Here is an 18,698-nt window from a genome sequence, read left to right on the forward strand (position 1 = left end):
TATCTGTGTCTATATAAATAGAATGTGTCTCATGTGTGAAACTATCTGTGTCTATATAAATAGAATGTGTCTCATGTGTGAAACTATCTGTGTCTATATAAATAGAATGTCTCATGTGTGAAACCATGTGTCTATATAAATAGAATGTGTCTCATGTGTGAAACTATCTGTGTCTATATAAATAGAATGTCTCATGCGTGAAACTATCTGTGTCTATATAAATAGAATGTCTCATGTGTGAAACTATCTGTGTCTATATAAATAGAATGTCTCATGTGTGAAACTATCTGTGTCTATATAAATAGAATGTGTCTCATGTGTGAAACTATCTGTGTCTATATAAATAGAATGTCTCATGTGTGAAACTATCTGTGTCTATATAAATAGAATGTCTCATGTGTGAAACTATCTGTGTCTATATAAATAGAATGTGTCTCATGTGTGAAACTATCTGTGTCTATATAAATAGAATGTGTCTCATGTGTGAAACTATCTGTGTCTATATAAATAGAATGTCTCATGTGTGAAACTATCTGAAAACCTATAGGCTGAAAGATTGTTGGTTGCAGAGTAAAACAATGGAGTGGTCATCTGAACGACGAGGAGGAATACTTCAGTACAAAGTCTGTGTGACCATACAGACAGATCACTTCATATCAAATTTAAACCTTTCATCAAAATTTGTAGTCAAAGAATTCTTACCAAAATTATCATTAAACAAGGGGCCTTAACAGTCACCTGAGGAATATATGTCAATAATCTGGGGATTTTAAAATGTTGCAAAAATGTAACAACACTTGTGCAGGACCATGTGTAAAACATCTGTACCAAGTTTGAACATGACCCACCAAATGGTTCTTCAGAGGAAGTCCATAATGTCTTAGCCAAACAGAGGCCAGGGTGGCCATCTTGGATTTTGAATCGCCCCAAAAAGTTAAAACACTTGCCAGGACCTTGTGTAGAACATTCATATCAAGTTTCCCCTTTTTCCCCCTCCTGGGGCCCCTATTGGGGCCACACCCTTTTTCTTCGCAAACTTGAAGCGGCTTCCCATGGGGATGCTTTGTGCCAAAATCCATCTACTGGTTCTTGAGAAGAAGTCATTTAATGAAGTTTTTTACATATGGCCCCTTTTACACCCCTTACAGGCCCCAAAGGGGACATAGTCACTTTTTTCAACATAATTTCATACGTCCTTCACTAAGAGATGCTTTCTACCAAATTTGGCTGAAATCGGTCAAAGTTGAATTTTTTACCCTTTTGAGCGCCCCCTCGTGGGGCCATTTTTGACCCAATTTTTTTTTCATTCGCAAACTTTGTAGACCTGGCCATAAGGACCCTGTATATCAAATATGAATTTAATCTGACCGTTGGTTCATGAGAAGATTTTTAAAGATTTACCTAATTTTACCCCCTTTTCACCTCTCATGGGGCCCATATTGGGGCCACACCCTTTTTCTTCGCAAACTTGAAGCGGCTTTCCATGGGGATGCTTTGTGCCAAGTTTGGTCAATATCCATCCAATGGTTCTTGAGAAGAAGTCATTTAAAGGTTTTTACATATGGCCCCTTTTACACCCCTTATGGGCCCCAAAGAGGACATAATCACTTTTTTCAACATAATTTCATAGGTCCTTCACTAAGGGATGCTTTCTACAAAATTTGGTTGAAATCGGTCAAAGTTGAATTTTTAACCCTTTTTAGCGCCCCATAGTGGGGCCGTTTTTGACCCAATTTTTTTTCATTCGCAAACTTTGTAGACCTGGACATAAGGACCCTAAATATCAAACATGATGAGAAGAAGTCGAATATGTGAAAAGTTAACAACGCACGACGACAGACAAATCATGATGGCAATAGGTCACCATGAGCCTTCGGCTCAGGCGACCTAAAAATAGTTGCGAATGGCAAGTTCAGCTATATGATATAATAATGTGAACAGAAGCAAGCTTCATACATGAAGACAGTTCAAGAATGACGTCATTGTCGAAGGTTTCGTCTGAATGGACATACCTAGACATCACAGTAGTAACCTTGCCCCTTTTTCGTGCAGACTCACTTCCCCTGGCCATTGAGACAGGACGATACACCAGACCGCCCTTTCAACTAATGAACAGACTTTGTGCTAGATGTGACCAGCATAAAGTCGAGGGTGAAAACATTTTCTAATAGAATGCAATTTATATGATGACTTTAGAAACTATCTGTTCAGAGAATGTTATGTTATTGATAGCTTCTATAACATGGACGAAACTTAATTATTGATCAGTAACTGTTAGTTACATTAGTATATATGACACTTCTGCTTCTGACATTCTAAGTGATATACATTGATATGATGAAATGGTAGAATTAATCAATAATTGTAATTTAAAGAAGTACATATATATGTGTGATGGAAACCCCTATCACTGACATTCAAAGTATTATACTCTGATATATTCTTAGTCCCAGGAGTCTGAATGGTACAATGACTTAGTAATTGTAATTTACACTATCATATGTGATGTTGCACATTTCATTCCTATTTACAGAAATAAACCCTGAAATGAATTTCTTTGTCCCAGTGAGAAAAGATAGTCTAACTTCTTTGTCCCAGTGTACTTATGGAAATATTAACCAGTAATTGTACATTACAGTATATATCAAGGAAGAAATTTCACGTTTGATATCAACATCAATATGTATATAATATTCTTACTTCATAGCAACCAGTGTAAAAATGGGTTTATTTTGAGTAGAGATTATAAGTTACAATTATATGTGATGAACATTTCGACTTTTGTTATTCACAGTAATAAACCCAGATATGATTGTTTAAACCTCTTTGCCCTAGTATACGAATGGAAATATTATTCAGTAATTGTAAATTACCATGTATAGATATGTGAAGGATGTTATTCACGTTTGATATCTACAACAATATGTGTTGTCTTAAGTTCCAGTGTAAAAATGGATTCATTTTAAAATATATTCCTTGACTATCATAAATTTTAAGAATTTTAGTGTCTCATAAGTCAAACAATTATGGCTGGGTATTGATCACTTTTACCTGTATATTTTAAAATTGTGACTGGCATTTTGCTGTCAATCAATATGTGACATTTTTATAAACTATGATTATTATTATTATTTTCCTTTTTGGCAAATATAGTAAGTTTACTTACACATACCTAACAGAATCTCTAAAATAGGGATATTACCCCAATTTTTTCCATACAATTGGGAGACAGTGACAGGGAGTGAAAATCGGTAAACTTCCATGTGAATCAGGAAAGTTGGCTGGTATGCAATTGTATGTGTAAGATCGATTATCATGAATTACGATCCTTTGATGTGGATTTTCCATTGAAGTTGTTTTTCTCCAACAGTATTATGGATTTAAGTTTATTTGAAATGATATCTTTTGTTTAGTTCAAAAGAAAAATTTCACTGACAAATAGAGATATTGTGAAAAAAATAGGACATATGTGTGGTTGCCACACAATGAATTAATTAGCTGTTTTATCTTTGTTTCAACTGTGTAGTAACTGACAATGGAATGACATACAGTCTCAACTGTGTAGTAACAGATACTGGACTGACATACAGTCTCAACTGTGTAGTAACAGACCCTGGACTGACATACAGTCTCAACTGTGTAGTAACAGACATTGGACTGACACAGTTTCAGCTGTGTAGTAACAGATGTGGAACTGACACAGTTTCAACTATGTAGTAACAGACACTTGACTGACACAGTTTCAACTTTGTAGTAACAGACATTGGACTGCCACAGTTTTAGCTGTGTAGTAACAGACATTGGACTGATGCACAGTTTCAACTGTGAAGAGAAAGACATTGGACAGACACACAGATTCAACTTTGTAGTAACAGACATTGGACTGATGCCTAGTTTCAACTGTGTAGTAACAGACATTGGACTGACACAGTTTCAACTTTGTAGTAACAGACACTGGAAACAAGCAGAGTTTCAACTGTGTAGTAACAGACATTAGACTGACACAGTTTCAACTGTGTGGTAACAGACTCTGGACAGACACAGTTTCAGCTGTGTAGTTACAGACACTGGACTAATGCAGTTTCAACAGTGTAGTAACACACACTGGAAACAAGCACAGTTTCAACTTTGTAGTAACAGACATTGGACTGACACAGTTTCAACTGTTTAGCAACAGATGTTGAACTGACACAGTTTCAACTGTGTAGTGACAGACATTGGACTGACACAGTTTCAACTGTGTAGTAACAGATGTTTGACTGACACAGTTTCAACCATGTAGTGAAAGACATTGGACTGACACAGTTTCAACTGTACAGTAAGAGACATTGGACTGACAGTTTCAACTGTGTAGTAACAGACAATGGACTGATGCACAGTTTCAACTGCGTAATAACAGACATTGGACTGACACAGTTTCAACTGTGTAGTAACAGACTCTGGACTGATGCACAGTTTCAACTGTGTAGTAACAGACAGTGTACTGAGAGAGTTTCAACTGTGTAGTAACAGATGTTGGACTGACACAGTTTCAACTGTGTAGTAACAGACACTGGATTAATGCAGTTTCAACTGTGTAGTAACAGACACTGGAAACATGCACAGTTTCAACTAGGTAGTAACAGACATTGGACTGACACCGTTTCAACTGTGTAGTAACAGATGTTGGACTGACACAGTTTCAACTGTGTAGTAACAGACATTGAACTGACACACATCTGCATCAAAATTGTATTTGCAGTTGGACAGAAACATGGACGGACAGACATGAAGCTTTTCCCACAAATGTATTTACTGATTCTTAACAGACACAACTACATATACACCCACAATTGAAGATATAGATACCGGATAGACACACAACTATCACCACCAGTGTCAGTATTCACCACAAAGCCAATGACACTATGATTTGTGTACAGGTATATTTAACAAATAGGTTTATAATTTCTACCTGTAGGGCTCCGTCCTGCCTCATTCCCTCCAGTAATGATACAGGTAAATAATGCTGTTCAGCCTCCCTTTCACTTCTGATCTCAGAAGCTCAACCACCTCGTGTGGAAATATAAACAAGCAAATATCACTCAAGGTTGGTTATGACTTCACCAATATTCAAATGTCCTCAAATATCAGATGATAAATGAATGATTTAGTGGTGGCTAGTTGTTTCCACTGAGATAATAGTAAGTCTAAAGGTGTTTACACCTGTCAGTCTTGTACTGGTAGGTCACACTCCAGTGCTTTACATTAACATAGCACAATGGTTCCACAGTAATAACCGCACACACAACATCCAGTCAATGGACTATCAACAATTACGTTTGTGTCAAACAAACAGCCAGCAAACCCGATAATGAGACTACCAGCATCTGCAGCCAGAGGACTGATCCCATTGCCTTGTTAGTGCCCCTACCAGTCAGACATGCTCACAACCCACAAACATTTGTCAGCGTTTTTCTGACCAATAATCTCATGTCAAATAGCTTTACTGAGTTTCATTACTGACACTAGTACTTTTATTTGCTCATAAATGCATTTTAATAACAAATCTACATCATTAACCAAGACTGTTTTTACAACAAATTTCACAAAATACAGATAAAAATGCAACTCATTTGAGATGCAGGGCTCTGGGAAATCAATAGCATAATGCCTCGATCTGATGAAGTATATCTAGTGTATGTGGACTGCTACACAATTCTGATTAATAAATTCCTACACACATGTATGTATTACACACCCACAGATGTCAAATAACACATTAACATGAGACAGTGATCAAGTATAATAAGAAGCTGCAGACACACAAACAAGAAACCTGTGCCACACACCCACATTTGTAAACACAATAGAACAAGTCATTTTAACATGCCACACAATAGATATCCCTAACATTTCTGAGGCTTCCAAAAGGTTTACCAGGATGTAGGAGTATTGGGGTGAGGTAATAGGTACTGGGGTGAGGTAGAAAATACTGGGGTAAGGATGGTATTGGAGGTACCTGGGTGGGAGGTGGGTGTAGGAGTACTGGGGTAAGGATGGTATAGGAGGTTCCTGGGTTGGAGGTAGGTGTAGGAGTACTGGGGTAAGGATGGTATAGGAGGTATCTGGGTGAGAGGTGAGGTAGAAGATACTGGTGTAAGGATGGTATAGGAGGTTCCTGGGTTGGAGGTAGGTGTAGGAGTACTGGGGTAAGGATGGTATAGGAGGTATCTGGGTGAGAGGTGAGATAGAACATACTGGTGTAAGGATGGTATAGGAGGTATCTGGGTGAGAGGTGAGGTAGAAGATACTGGGGTAAGGATGGTATAGGAGGTACCTGGGTGAGAGGTGGGTGTAGGAGTACTGGGGTTAGGATGGTATAGGAAGTACCTGGGTGGGAGGTAGGTGTAGAGTACTGGGGTTAGGATGGTATAGGAGGTACCTGGGTGAGAGGTGAGGTAGAAGATACTGGTGTAAGGATGGTATAGGAGGTATCTGGGTGAGAGGTGAGGTAGAAGATACTGGTGTAAGGATGGTATAGGAGGTTCCTGGGTTGGAGGTAGGTGTAGGAGTACTGGGGTAAGGATGGTATAGGAGGTATCTGGGTGAGAGGTGAGATAGAAGATACTGGTGTAAGGATGGTATAGGAGGTACCTGGGTGAGAGGTGAGGTAGAAGATACTGGTGTAAGGATGGTATAGGAGGTATCTGGGTGAGAGGTGAGGTAGAAGATACTGGGGTAAGGATGGTATAGGAGGTATCTGGGTGAGAGGTGAGGTAGAAGATACTGGTGTAAGGATGGTATAGGAGGTATCTGGGTGAGAGGTGAGGTAGAAGATACTGGGGTAAGGATGGTATAGGAGGTACCTGGGTGAGAGGTGAGGTAGAAGATACTGGTGTAAGGATGGTATAGGAGATATCTGGGTGAGAGGTGAGGTAGAAGATACTGGGGTAAGGATGGTATAGGAGGTACCTGGGTGAGAGGTGAGATAGAAGATACTGGTGTAAGGATGGTATAGGAGGTACCTGGGTGAGAGGTGAGGTAGAAGATACTGGGGTAAGGATGGTATAGGAGGTACCTGGGTGAGAGGTGAGATAGAAGATACTGGGGTAAGGATGGTATAGGAGGTACCTGGGTGAGAGGTGAGATAGAAGATACTGGGGTAAGGATGGTATAGGAGGTATCTGGGTGAGAGGTGGGTGTAGCTGTACTGGTGTAAGGTAGAAGGTACTGGGGTAATGATGGTATAGGAAGTACCTGGGTGAGAGGTGGGTGTAGTTGTACTGGTGTGAGGTAGCAGGTACTGGGGTAAGGATGGTATAGGAGGTACCTGGGTGAGAGGTGGGTGTAGGAGTACTGGGGTGAGATAGATGGTACTGGGGTTAGGATGGTATTGGAGGTACCTGGGGTAGAGGAGGGTGTAGGTGTACTGGTGTGAGATAGAGGGTACTGGAGTAAGGATGGTATTGGAGGTACCTGGTGTAGAGGTGGATGTAGGTGTAATGGGGTGAGGTAGAAGGTACTGGGGTAAGGATGGTATAGGAGGTACCTGGGTGAGAGGTGGGTGTAGGTGTACTGGTGTGAGGTAGCAGGTACTGGGGTAAGGATGGTATAGGAAGTACCTGGGTGAGAGGTGGGTGTAGGTGTACTGGAGTGAGATAGACGGTACTGGGGTAAGGATGATATAGGAGGTACTTTGGTGAGAGATGGATGTAAGTGTACTGGGTGAGGTAGAAGGTACTGGGGTTAGGATGGTATAGGAAGTACCTGGGTGGGAGGTGGGTGTAGGAGTACTGGGTTAAGGATGGTATAGGAGTTACCTGGGTGAGAGGTGGGTGTAGGTGTACTGGAGTGAGATAGATGGTACTGGGGTAAGGATGATATAGGAGGTACTTTGGTGAGAGATGGATGTAAGTGTACTGGGTGAGGTAGAAGGTACTGGGGTTAGGATGGTATAGGAAGTACCTGGGTGGGAGGTGGGTGTAGGAGTACTGGGTTAAGGATGGTATAGGAGTTACCTGGGTGAGAGGTGAGGTAGAAGATACTGGGGTAAGGATGGTATAGGAGGTACCTGGGTAAGAGGTGGGTGTAGGTGTACTGGGGTTAGGTAGAAGGCACTGGGGTAGGGGTGGTATAGGAGGTACCTGGGTGAGAGGTGGGTGTAGGTTTACTGGGGTGAGGTAGAAGATACTGGGGTTAGGATGGTATGGGAGGTACTTGGGTAGAGGTGGGTGTAGGTGTACTGGTGTGAGATAGAAGGTACTGGAGTAAGGATGGCATAGGAGGTACCTGGGTGAGAGGTGGGTGTAGGTGTACTGGGGTGAGATAGAAGGTACTGGGGTCAGGGTGGTATAGGAGGTACCTAGGTGAGAGTTGGGTGTAGCTGTACTGGGGTCAGGTAGTGGGTACTGGGGTAAGGATGGTATAGGAAGTACATGGGTCAGAGGTGGGTGTAGGTGTACTGGTGTGAGGTAGAAGGTACTGGGGTAAGGGTGGTATGGGAGGTACCTCGGTGTGAGGTGGGCGTAAGTGTACTGGGGTGAGGTAGAAGGTACTTGGGTTAGGATGGTATAGGAGGTACCTGGGTAAGAGGTGGGTGTAGCTGTACTGGGGTTAGGTTCACTCAGGAAGAAGGGATTTAAACAACCAGGGTCATATAAGGAGGGTTGAACAACTGGACACAAACAAACAGGGTCATATGGGAAAAGGTGTACAAGGGGACACAAACAGTCAGGGTCATATGGGAACAGGTGTACAAGGGAACATAAACAGTCAGGGTCATATGGGAACAGGTGTACAAGGGGACACAAACAGTCAGGGTCATATGGGAACAGGTGTACAAGGGGACACCAACAGCCAGGTCCTATGAGAACAGGTGTACAAGGGAACACTAACAGACAGGACTATATGAAGACTGGTGTTCAATGGTTACACCAACAGAGAAAACAAAGATATAAAGAAGGGAAAATGTGCTCAATAAGGTATACTGGGTTTTTCTGTATAAGGGCACTTATTTTATTCACCTGCTACTATTGTTTGGTTGGATAAATTAAGAATTCTTCTTAGGCTCTCCAATGTCTTCTAAATAAGACAACATAATCCATCACAACCTAGCCAGTGATAAACCAACAATTCACTTTCATGGGTCCTTTTCAACTTTACTGTTAAAAACAATGTTTCCTTGAATCTAAAATTTCCAGAAATTATTTGAGTCCCATCAATAATTCTATGAGTACATGCAAGACTCAGAACTTGCATGAAGATTTATCATTGCCTATCAAGAGGTCCCAGCAATATGTTTTTATTATTTACAACAAGACTTTTCTCTCACTCTTGCATAAGCAGGTTTCTGAAGAAAGGCAGATTATGTACCATTTAAGGAAATAGTATTAAGTGACAAAGGTTTGTCTTGAAATTGCAAGTTGAGAAGAGACAGACCCTGCACTGGTAGCAGAAAACCAATCTTATGTGTTCATGTCAGCATTTCCTTCTCTTCTGGGTACAAAAGCTAAGTATCTGACAGCTCTCTTTCATCACACAATATTCACATGCCATGGCAGTCAACTTTGGTTTTTCACAAGAATACCATGGAATAATTTGAACAATTCTTTAAAAAATGTTATTTAATTTAATTAATTACAGTAAGCAGATGTTACTTCAGCAATCAGCATTAAATTGATAGTGTGTAATTTTTGTGTCTTGATAAAGGGGCAGATTGCCTCGAAAATTTGACAATTTCACAATTCAATTGTCTGTACTGTTGTTATTACTTATTGACCATATTTAATTTGTGATGATAAAGTTATGTCATTTTGAGTTAAGTCACTTGTACCTCTGAAAAGTCAAAGTGATACGGTAGGACTTTTTCAACAGCGATGAGGCTGTAGTTATGTAAATTACAAATACAATATGGTAAGCTCATATTGTAAATAACGGTAATAGACAAGCTTAGTGATGTGTGAATATTTGTTGCTGTTGTGTTCTGACATGAGCTTTGCTAGCTATAATGCGACTGAATTTTTTTAGAATAAGTTGAATGCATATGAAAACATATGTAATACTCAGTATTTCTTGCAACACCTGAAACATGGGGACTTCAGCGAAAGCTTGTGACAACGATAACTGGTTAACAAACCTAACACAGAAATTAATTAAACTGTGACAATCCCCTTAAGACAGAGAAATGATAATCGGTAGAAAGGATAACATGTTGATGCCTGCGCTGTAACAGATATTCTAAATCCGCAATATGTCTGATATTTTATACAGCAACAGTCGGCAGATTGTACGGGGGTTGAAAGTTTTTTTCATTTTATATTGATCGCTTGTCGGTGATATTATTGCTGTCCGTGATACATAAACAATACACAACAAAAATAAGCAACGTTCTACTTTAAGAAATATATGTTATGTTTTACCGTCAGAGTCTCTGGGCTGTTTTAGGCGGATACAGAGTTTCTTCGTGAGTCGATACACTGATGCTCACCAAGCGTTGATGTTGTTGTCGTTGTCTGCTTCAGATATCATTTCCGGTTCATGATTCCCCGGATGTTCATTCGTGGCAAAATGGGCGGGCCTTTATTTACGATTGATTATTACCGCGCGCTAATGTATAACTATCACTTTCAATGTACACCCTTTTTCATTTTAACATAAACGTAGTTGAAACACAATACTTATCCTGTATTTTGGCAGTGATAAAGAATCAGATGCTTAAAAAACTGTAGATTCTCCTCTTGGATGAAAACTGTGATGTTAAAGTAGTAAAAACTACTAAGATATCACAGCACAGTCCGTGATAAATTTAAATGTGTCTTATCGAATCTGACGAATAATGTGAAGTAAGAGAACTTCCATGTTATTGGCTGAACAGTTTATATATAATAGGTAATTTAAAACGCCAATCATATGTTCTACATGCACGTAGCCGGGAGTATTCTCGTTCATCTACTTCAGTAATGTTCCGGAATTTTCGCACTTGTTATCCGAAGGCAGTATAATCCAGATTACTGAAACTATGGTGTATATCACTGGCTAAATAATATCAAATGTTATTTATTATAACCAGCGGTCACATCTGAAATCCAATCATGTCTCATAGGCCTAATTGATTACGGATTTAAAATCCAAACCCTTGTACTAGTTAGTGATAAGAACAAATTAAAAATTTGTTTAAAAATGTGTAGTTTCTGTTAACTGTAATATTTCAAAGTTTGAATAACCGTTTCATTAAAAACGTCAAAATATTAGAATAGAATAGGAGCGACCCAACACTCGTATCATTATCGTTTTGAGAGTGTAAACAATGTCTGCGTATGCAATTTTAGATTCAGATTAATTCAAATTCATTTATTTCGCTCTGCCACGCGTATAGCCTGAAACAAGGTCATTTTACAAAGTAAGAATTGAAACATGGGTTTCGAAAGTTACGTGATGAACTCGGATGTGATGAGTGGTAGACACAACAGCGAGTGCCGACTTGTGTTAGTTTGAAGCTGATAATCTTAATCAATTTCGCTCAGAGGGTGTTATAATTTTAAGTATCACAATGCTTGCCCGAAATCAAAGGCACGCAGTGAAAATAACGAAATATTACCCTTTATTCAATGTAACACTGAAACTTCTACTGGTTAGTGGTGAGTACCAGTAACGCACTTCTACTGGTCAGTGGTAAGTACCAGTAACACACTTCTATTGGTCAGTGGTGAGTACCAGTAACACACTTCTACTGGTTAGTGGTGAGTAACAGTAACACACTTCTACTGGTCAGTGGTGAGTACCAGTAACACACTTCTACTGGTTAGTGGTGAGTAACAGTAACACATTTCTACTGGTCAGTGGTGAGAACCAGTAACACACTTCTACTGGTTAGTGGTGAGAACCAGTAACACACTTCTACTGGTCAGTGGTGCGAACCAGTAACACACTTCTACTGGTCAGTGGTGAGTAACAGTAACACACTTCTACTGGTCAGTGGTGAGAACCAGTAACACACTTCTACTGGTCAGTGGTGAGAACCAGTAACACACTTCTACTGGTTAGTGGTGAGTAACAGTAACACACTTCTACTGGTCAGTGGTGAGAACCAGTAACACACTTCTACTGGTCAGTGGTGAGAACCAGTAACACACTTCTACTGGTCAGTGGTGAGTAACAGTAACACACTTCTACTGGTCAGTGGTGAGAACCAGTAACACACTTCTACTGATTAGTGTTGAATACCAGTAACACACTTCTATTGGTCAGTTGTGAGTACCAGTAACACATTTCTACTGGTCAGTGGTGAGTACCAGTAACACACTTCTACTGGTCAGTGGTGAGAACCAGTAACACACTTCTACTGGTCAGTGGTGAGAACCAGTAACACACTTCTACTGGTTAGTGTTGAGAACCAGTAACACACTTCTATTGGTCAGTGGTGAGAACCAGTAACACACTTCTACTGGTCAGTGGTGAGAACCAGTAACACACTTCTACTGGTCAGTGGTGAGAACCATTAACACACTTCTACTGGTCAGTGGTGAGAACCAGTAACACACTTCTATTGGTTAGTGTTGAGTACCAGTAACACACTTCTACTGGTCAGTGGTGAGTAACAGTAACACACTTCTACTGGTTAGTGTTGAATACCAGTAACACACTTCTACTGGTCAGTGGTGAGAACCAGTAACACACTTCTACTGGTCAGTGGTGAGTACCAGTAACACACTTCTACTGGTCAGTGGTGAGTACCAGTAACACACTTCTATTGGTTAGTGTTGAATACCAGTAACACACTTCTACTGGTCAGTGGTGAGTAACAGTAACACACTTCTACTGGTTAGTGTTGAGTACCAGTAACACACTTCTACTGGTCAGTGGTGAGAACCATTAACACACTTCTACTGGTCAGTGGTGAGTACCAGTAACACACTTCTATTGGTTAGTGTTGAATACCAGTAACACACTTCTACTGGTCAGTGGTGAGAACCAGTAACACACTTCTACTGGTCAGTGGTGAGAACCAGTAACACACTTCTATTGGTTAGTGTTGAATACCAGTAACACACTTCTACTGGTCAGTGGTGAGAACCAGTAACACACTTCTACTGGTCAGTGGTGAGTACCAGTAACACACTTCTACTGGTCAGTGGTGAGAACCAGTAACACACTTCTACTGGTCAGTGGTGAGAACCAGTAACACACTTCTACTGGTCAGTGGTGAGAACCAGTAACACACTTCTACTGGTCAGTGGTGAGTACCAGTAACACACTTCTACTGGTCAGTGGTGAGTACCAGTAACACACTTCTACTGGTCAGTGGTGAGAACCAGTAACACACTTCTACTGGTTAGTGGTGAGTAACAGTAACACACTTCTACTGGTCAGTGGTGAGTACCAGTAACACACTTCTACTGGTTAGTGGTGAGTAACAGTAACACATTTCTACTGGTCAGTGGTGAGAACCAGTAACACACTTCTACTGGTTAGTGGTGAGAACCAGTAACACACTTCTACTGGTCAGTGGTGAGAACCAGTAACACACTTCTACTGGTCAGTGGTGAGTAACAGTAACACACTTCTACTGGTCAGTGGTGAGAACCAGTAACACACTTCTACTGGTCAGTGGTGAGAACCAGTAACACACTTCTACTGGTTAGTGGTGAGTAACAGTAACACACTTCTACTGGTCAGTGGTGAGAACCAGTAACACACTTCTACTGGTCAGTGGTGAGAACCAGTAACACACTTCTACTGGTCAGTGGTGAGTAACAGTAACACACTTCTACTGGTCAGTGGTGAGAACCAGTAACACACTTCTACTGATTAGTGTTGAATACCAGTAACACACTTCTATTGGTCAGTTGTGAGTACCAGTAACACATTTCTACTGGTCAGTGGTGAGTACCAGTAACACACTTCTACTGGTCAGTGGTGAGAACCAGTAACACACTTCTACTGGTCAGTGGTGAGAACCAGTAACACACTTCTACTGGTTAGTGTTGAGAACCAGTAACACACTTCTATTGGTCAGTGGTGAGAACCAGTAACACACTTCTACTGGTCAGTGGTGAGAACCATTAACACACTTCTACTGGTCAGTGGTGAGAACCAGTAACACATTTCTATTGGTTAGTGTTGAGTACCAGTAACACACTTCTACTGGTCAGTGGTGAGTAACAGTAACACACTTCTACTGGTTAGTGTTGAATACCAGTAACACACTTCTACTGGTCAGTGGTGAGAACCAGTAACACACTTCTACTGGTCAGTGGTGAGTACCAGTAACACACTTCTACTGGTCAGTGGTGAGTACCAGTAACACACTTCTATTGGTTAGTGTTGAATACCAGTAACACACTTCTACTGGTCAGTGGTGAGTAACAGTAACACACTTCTACTGGTTAGTGTTGAGTACCAGTAACACACTTCTACTGGTCAGTGGTGAGAACCATTAACACACTTCTACTGGTCAGTGGTGAGTACCAGTAACACACTTCTATTGGTTAGTGTTGAATACCAGTAACACACTTCTACTGGTCAGTGGTGAGAACCAGTAACACACTTCTACTGGTCAGTGGTGAGAACCAGTAACACACTTCTATTGGTTAGTGTTGAATACCAGTAACACACTTCTACTGGTCAGTGGTGAGAACCAGTAACACACTTCTACTGGTCAGTGGTGAGTACCAGTAACACACTTCTACTGGTCAGTGGTGAGAACCAGTAACACACTTCTACTGGTCAGTGGTGAGAACCAGTAACACACTTCTACTGGTCAGTGGTGAGAACCAGTAACACACTTCTACTGGTCAGTGGTGAGTACCAGTAACACACTTCTACTGGTCAGTGGTGAGTACCAGTAACACACTTCTACTGGTCAGTGGTGAGAACCAGTAACACACTTCTACTGGTCAGTGGTGAGAACCAGTAACACACTTCTACTGGTCAGTGGTGAGAACCAGTAACACACTTCTATTGGTTAGTGTTGAGTACCAGTAACACACTTCTACTGGTCAGTGGTGAGTAACAGTAACACACTTCTACTGGTCAGTGGTGAGAACCAGTAACACACTTCTACTGGTCAGTGGTGAGAACCAGTAACACACTTCTACTGGTCAGTGGTGAGAACCAGTAACACTTCTACTGGTCAGTGGTGAGAACCAGTAACACACTTCTATTGGTTAGTGGTGAGAACCAGTAACACACTTCTACTGGTCAGTGGTGAGTAACAGTAACACACTTCTACTGGTCAGTGGTGAGAACCAGTAACACACTTCTACTGGTCAGTGGTGAGAACCAGTAACACATTTCTACTGGTCAGTGGTGAGAACCAGTAACACACTTCTACTGGTTAGTGGTGAGTACCAGTAACACTTCTACTGGTCAGAGGTGAGAACCAGTAACACACTTCTATTGGTTAGTGTTGAATACCAGTAACACACTTCTACTGGTCAGTTGTGAGTACCAGTAACACACTTCTACTGGTCAGTGGTGAGTAACAGTAACACACTTCTACTGGTCAGTGGTGAGTAACAGTAACACACTTCTACTGGTCAGTGGTGAGTACCAGTAACACACTTCTACTGGTCAGTTGTGAGTACCAGTAACACACTTCTACTGGTCAGTGGTGAGAACCAGTAACACACTTCTACTGGTTAGTGGTGAGTACCAGTAACACATTTCTACTGGTCAGTGGTGAGTACCAGTAACACACTTCTACTGGTCAGTGGTGAGTACCAGTAACACTTCTACTGGTCAGTGGTGAGAACCATTAACACACTTCTACTGGTCAGTTGTGAGTACCAGTAACACACTTCTACTGGTCAGTGGTGAGTACCAGTAACACACTTCTACTGGTCAGTTGTGAGTACCAGTAACACATTTCTACTGGTCAGTGGTGAGTACCAGTAACACACTTCTACTGGTCAGTGGTGAGTACCAGTAACACTTCTACTGGTCAGTGGTGAGAACCATTAACACACTTCTACTGGTCAGTGGTGAGAACCAGTAACACACTTCTACTGGTCAGTGGTGAGAACCAGTAACACACTTCTACTGGTCAGTGGTGAGAACCAGTAACACACTTCTATTGGTTAGTGTTGAATACCAGTAACACACTTCTACTGGTCAGTGGTGAGAACCAGTAACACATTTCTACTGGTCAGTGGTGAGTACCAGTAACACACTTCTACTGGTCAGTGGTGAGAACCAGTAACACACTTCTACTGGTCAGTGGTGAGAACCAGTAACACACTTCTACTGGTCAGTGGTGAGAACCAGTAACACACTTCTACTGGTCAGTGGTGAGTACCAGTAACACACTTCTACTGGTCAGTGGTGAGTACCAGTAACACACTTCTACTGGTCAGTGGTGAGAACCAGTAACACACTTCTACTGGTCAGTGGTGAGAACCAGTAACACACTTCTACTGGTCAGTGGTGAGAACCAGTAACACACTTCTATTGGTTAGTGTTGAGTACCAGTAACACACTTCTACTGGTCAGTGGTGAGTAACAGTAACACACTTCTACTGGTCAGTGGTGAGAACCAGTAACACACTTCTACTGGTCAGTGGTGAGAACCAGTAACACACTTCTACTGGTCAGTGGTGAGAACCAGTAACACTTCTACTGGTCAGTGGTGAGAACCAGTAACACACTTCTATTGGTTAGTGGTGAGAACCAGTAACACACTTCTACTGGTCAGTGGTGAGTAACAGTAACACTCTTCTACTGGTCAGTGGTGAGAACCAGTAACACACTTCTACTGGTCAGTGGTGAGAACCAGTAACACATTTCTACTGGTCAGTGGTGAGAACCAGTAACACACTTCTACTGGTTAGTGGTGAGTACCAGTAACACTTCTACTGGTCAGAGGTGAGAACCAGTAACACACTTCTATTGGTTAGTGTTGAATACCAGTAACACACTTCTACTGGTCAGTTGTGAGTACCAGTAACACACTTCTACTGGTCAGTGGTGAGTAACAGTAACACACTTCTACTGGTCAGTGGTGAGTAACAGTAACACACTTCTACTGGTCAGTGGTGAGTACCAGTAACACACTTCTACTGGTCAGTTGTGAGTACCAGTAACACACTTCTACTGGTCAGTGGTGAGAACCAGTAACACACTTCTACTGGTTAGTGGTGAGTACCAGTAACACATTTCTACTGGTCAGTGGTGAGTACCAGTAACACACTTCTACTGGTCAGTGGTGAGTACCAGTAACACTTCTACTGGTCAGTGGTGAGAACCATTAACACACTTCTACTGGTCAGTTGTGAGTACCAGTAACACACTTCTACTGGTCAGTGGTGAGTACCAGTAACACACTTCTACTGGTCAGTGGTGAGTAACAGTAACACATTTCTACTGGTCAGTGGTGAGAACCAGTAACACACTTCTACTGGTCAGTGGTGAGAACCAGTAACACACTTCTACTGGTTAGTGTTGAGTACCAGTAACACACTTCTACTGGTCAGTGGTGAGAACCAGTAACACACTTCTACTGGTCAGTGGTGAGAACCAGTAACACACTTCTACTGGTCAGTGGTGAGAACCAGTAACACACTTCTACTGGTCAGTGGTGAGAACCAGTAACACACTTCTACTGGTTAGTGTTGAGTACCAGTATCACACTTCTACTGGTCAGTGGTGAGAACCAGTAACACACTTCTACTGGTCAGTGGTGAGTAACAGTAACACACTTCTACTGGTCAGTGGTGAGAACCAGTAACACACTTCTACTGGTCAGTGGTGAGTACCAGTAACACACTTCTACTGGTCAGTGGTGAGAACCAGTAACACACTTCTACTGGTCAGTGGTGAGAACCAGTAACACACTTCTACTGGTAAGTGGTGAGAACCAGTCATTTCCTATGGCATAGTAAATGAGTGTGAAGTCTACTATGTCAGGGTGAGGTACTGTTATAACTTATCATAATCAGGTTAGGTACGTATCATAGTATATCATAATCAGGTTAGATACTATAATTACTTATCATAACCAGGTCAGATGCGATCTTTAACTTATTATAACCAGGTCAGGTGCGTTTTATAACTTATTATAATCAGGTTAAGTACTAGTATAACTAATCATAATCAGGTTTGGTACCTATTATAACTTATTATAATCAGGTTAGGTACCTATTGTGACTAATTATAAGCAGGTTAGGTACTATTTTAACTTATGATAACCAGGGCAGATGCGTTTTTTTTTAACTTATTATAACCAGATCAGGTGCGTTTTATAACTGATTATAACCAGGTTAAGTAGCCATTTTAAGTTTTAATCAGGCTATATACCTATTATAAATAATTAAAATCAAGTTAGGTATTTCTTATAACATATTATAATTAGGATTTGTGCCTACTACAATATTTATAACCAGTTTAGATACCTATCGTAACTTATTATAACAGATTACCACTGTGGCCAAGTGGTTAAGGCCTCAAGGCGTCTACCTCTGTGTCGTGAGTTCGAGACCTACCTATAAACACACATTGTACAGACTCCTAGACAAAGTTGAGAATCCATGGAAACCAGTTACTGTTGTGTGGTTCAAACATAATGCTACTTGAGTAGGGAGTTTCGGGATGTGCATAACGTATCGTAGTCTGCTGTGTCACTAAGTAATCATGCTGACTAATATGTTGGTTATTCTCCGTTGTAACCATATTTTATTATTGCAACATTTACAGTTTCAATAAATTTCGTTCGTTCACATTCT

The 18,698-nt window shown here is 41.1% G+C and overlaps 1 protein-coding gene across 3 annotated transcripts in view; it reads right to left on the reverse strand.

Annotated features, from left to right (window-relative positions):
* Nucleotides 1-10,472, reverse strand: part of LOC132545107 (ras-related protein Rab-3-like) — a 73,508-nt gene extending 63,036 nt beyond the window's left edge. For 2 of the 3 annotated variants that reach the window (XM_060208772.1, XM_060208773.1), the window contains exon 1: nucleotides 4,955-5,332. In XM_060208772.1, the coding sequence (XP_060064755.1) occupies nucleotides 4,955-4,978 (24 nt within the window). In that variant the 5' untranslated portion in view covers nucleotides 4,979-5,332. Of the gene's footprint in view, nucleotides 1-4,954; nucleotides 5,333-10,400 lie in introns of those variants that run through there. The other variant, XM_060208774.1, reaches the window with a different exon arrangement.
* Nucleotides 10,473-18,698: the final 8,226 nt, after the last annotated feature.

This window comes from Ylistrum balloti, unplaced genomic scaffold, assembly GCF_031769215.1.
Source record: "Ylistrum balloti isolate Yb309-2 unplaced genomic scaffold, AGI_CSIRO_Ybal_v1 Utg369828, whole genome shotgun sequence".
NCBI lineage: Eukaryota > Metazoa > Mollusca > Bivalvia > Pectinida > Pectinidae > Ylistrum > Ylistrum balloti.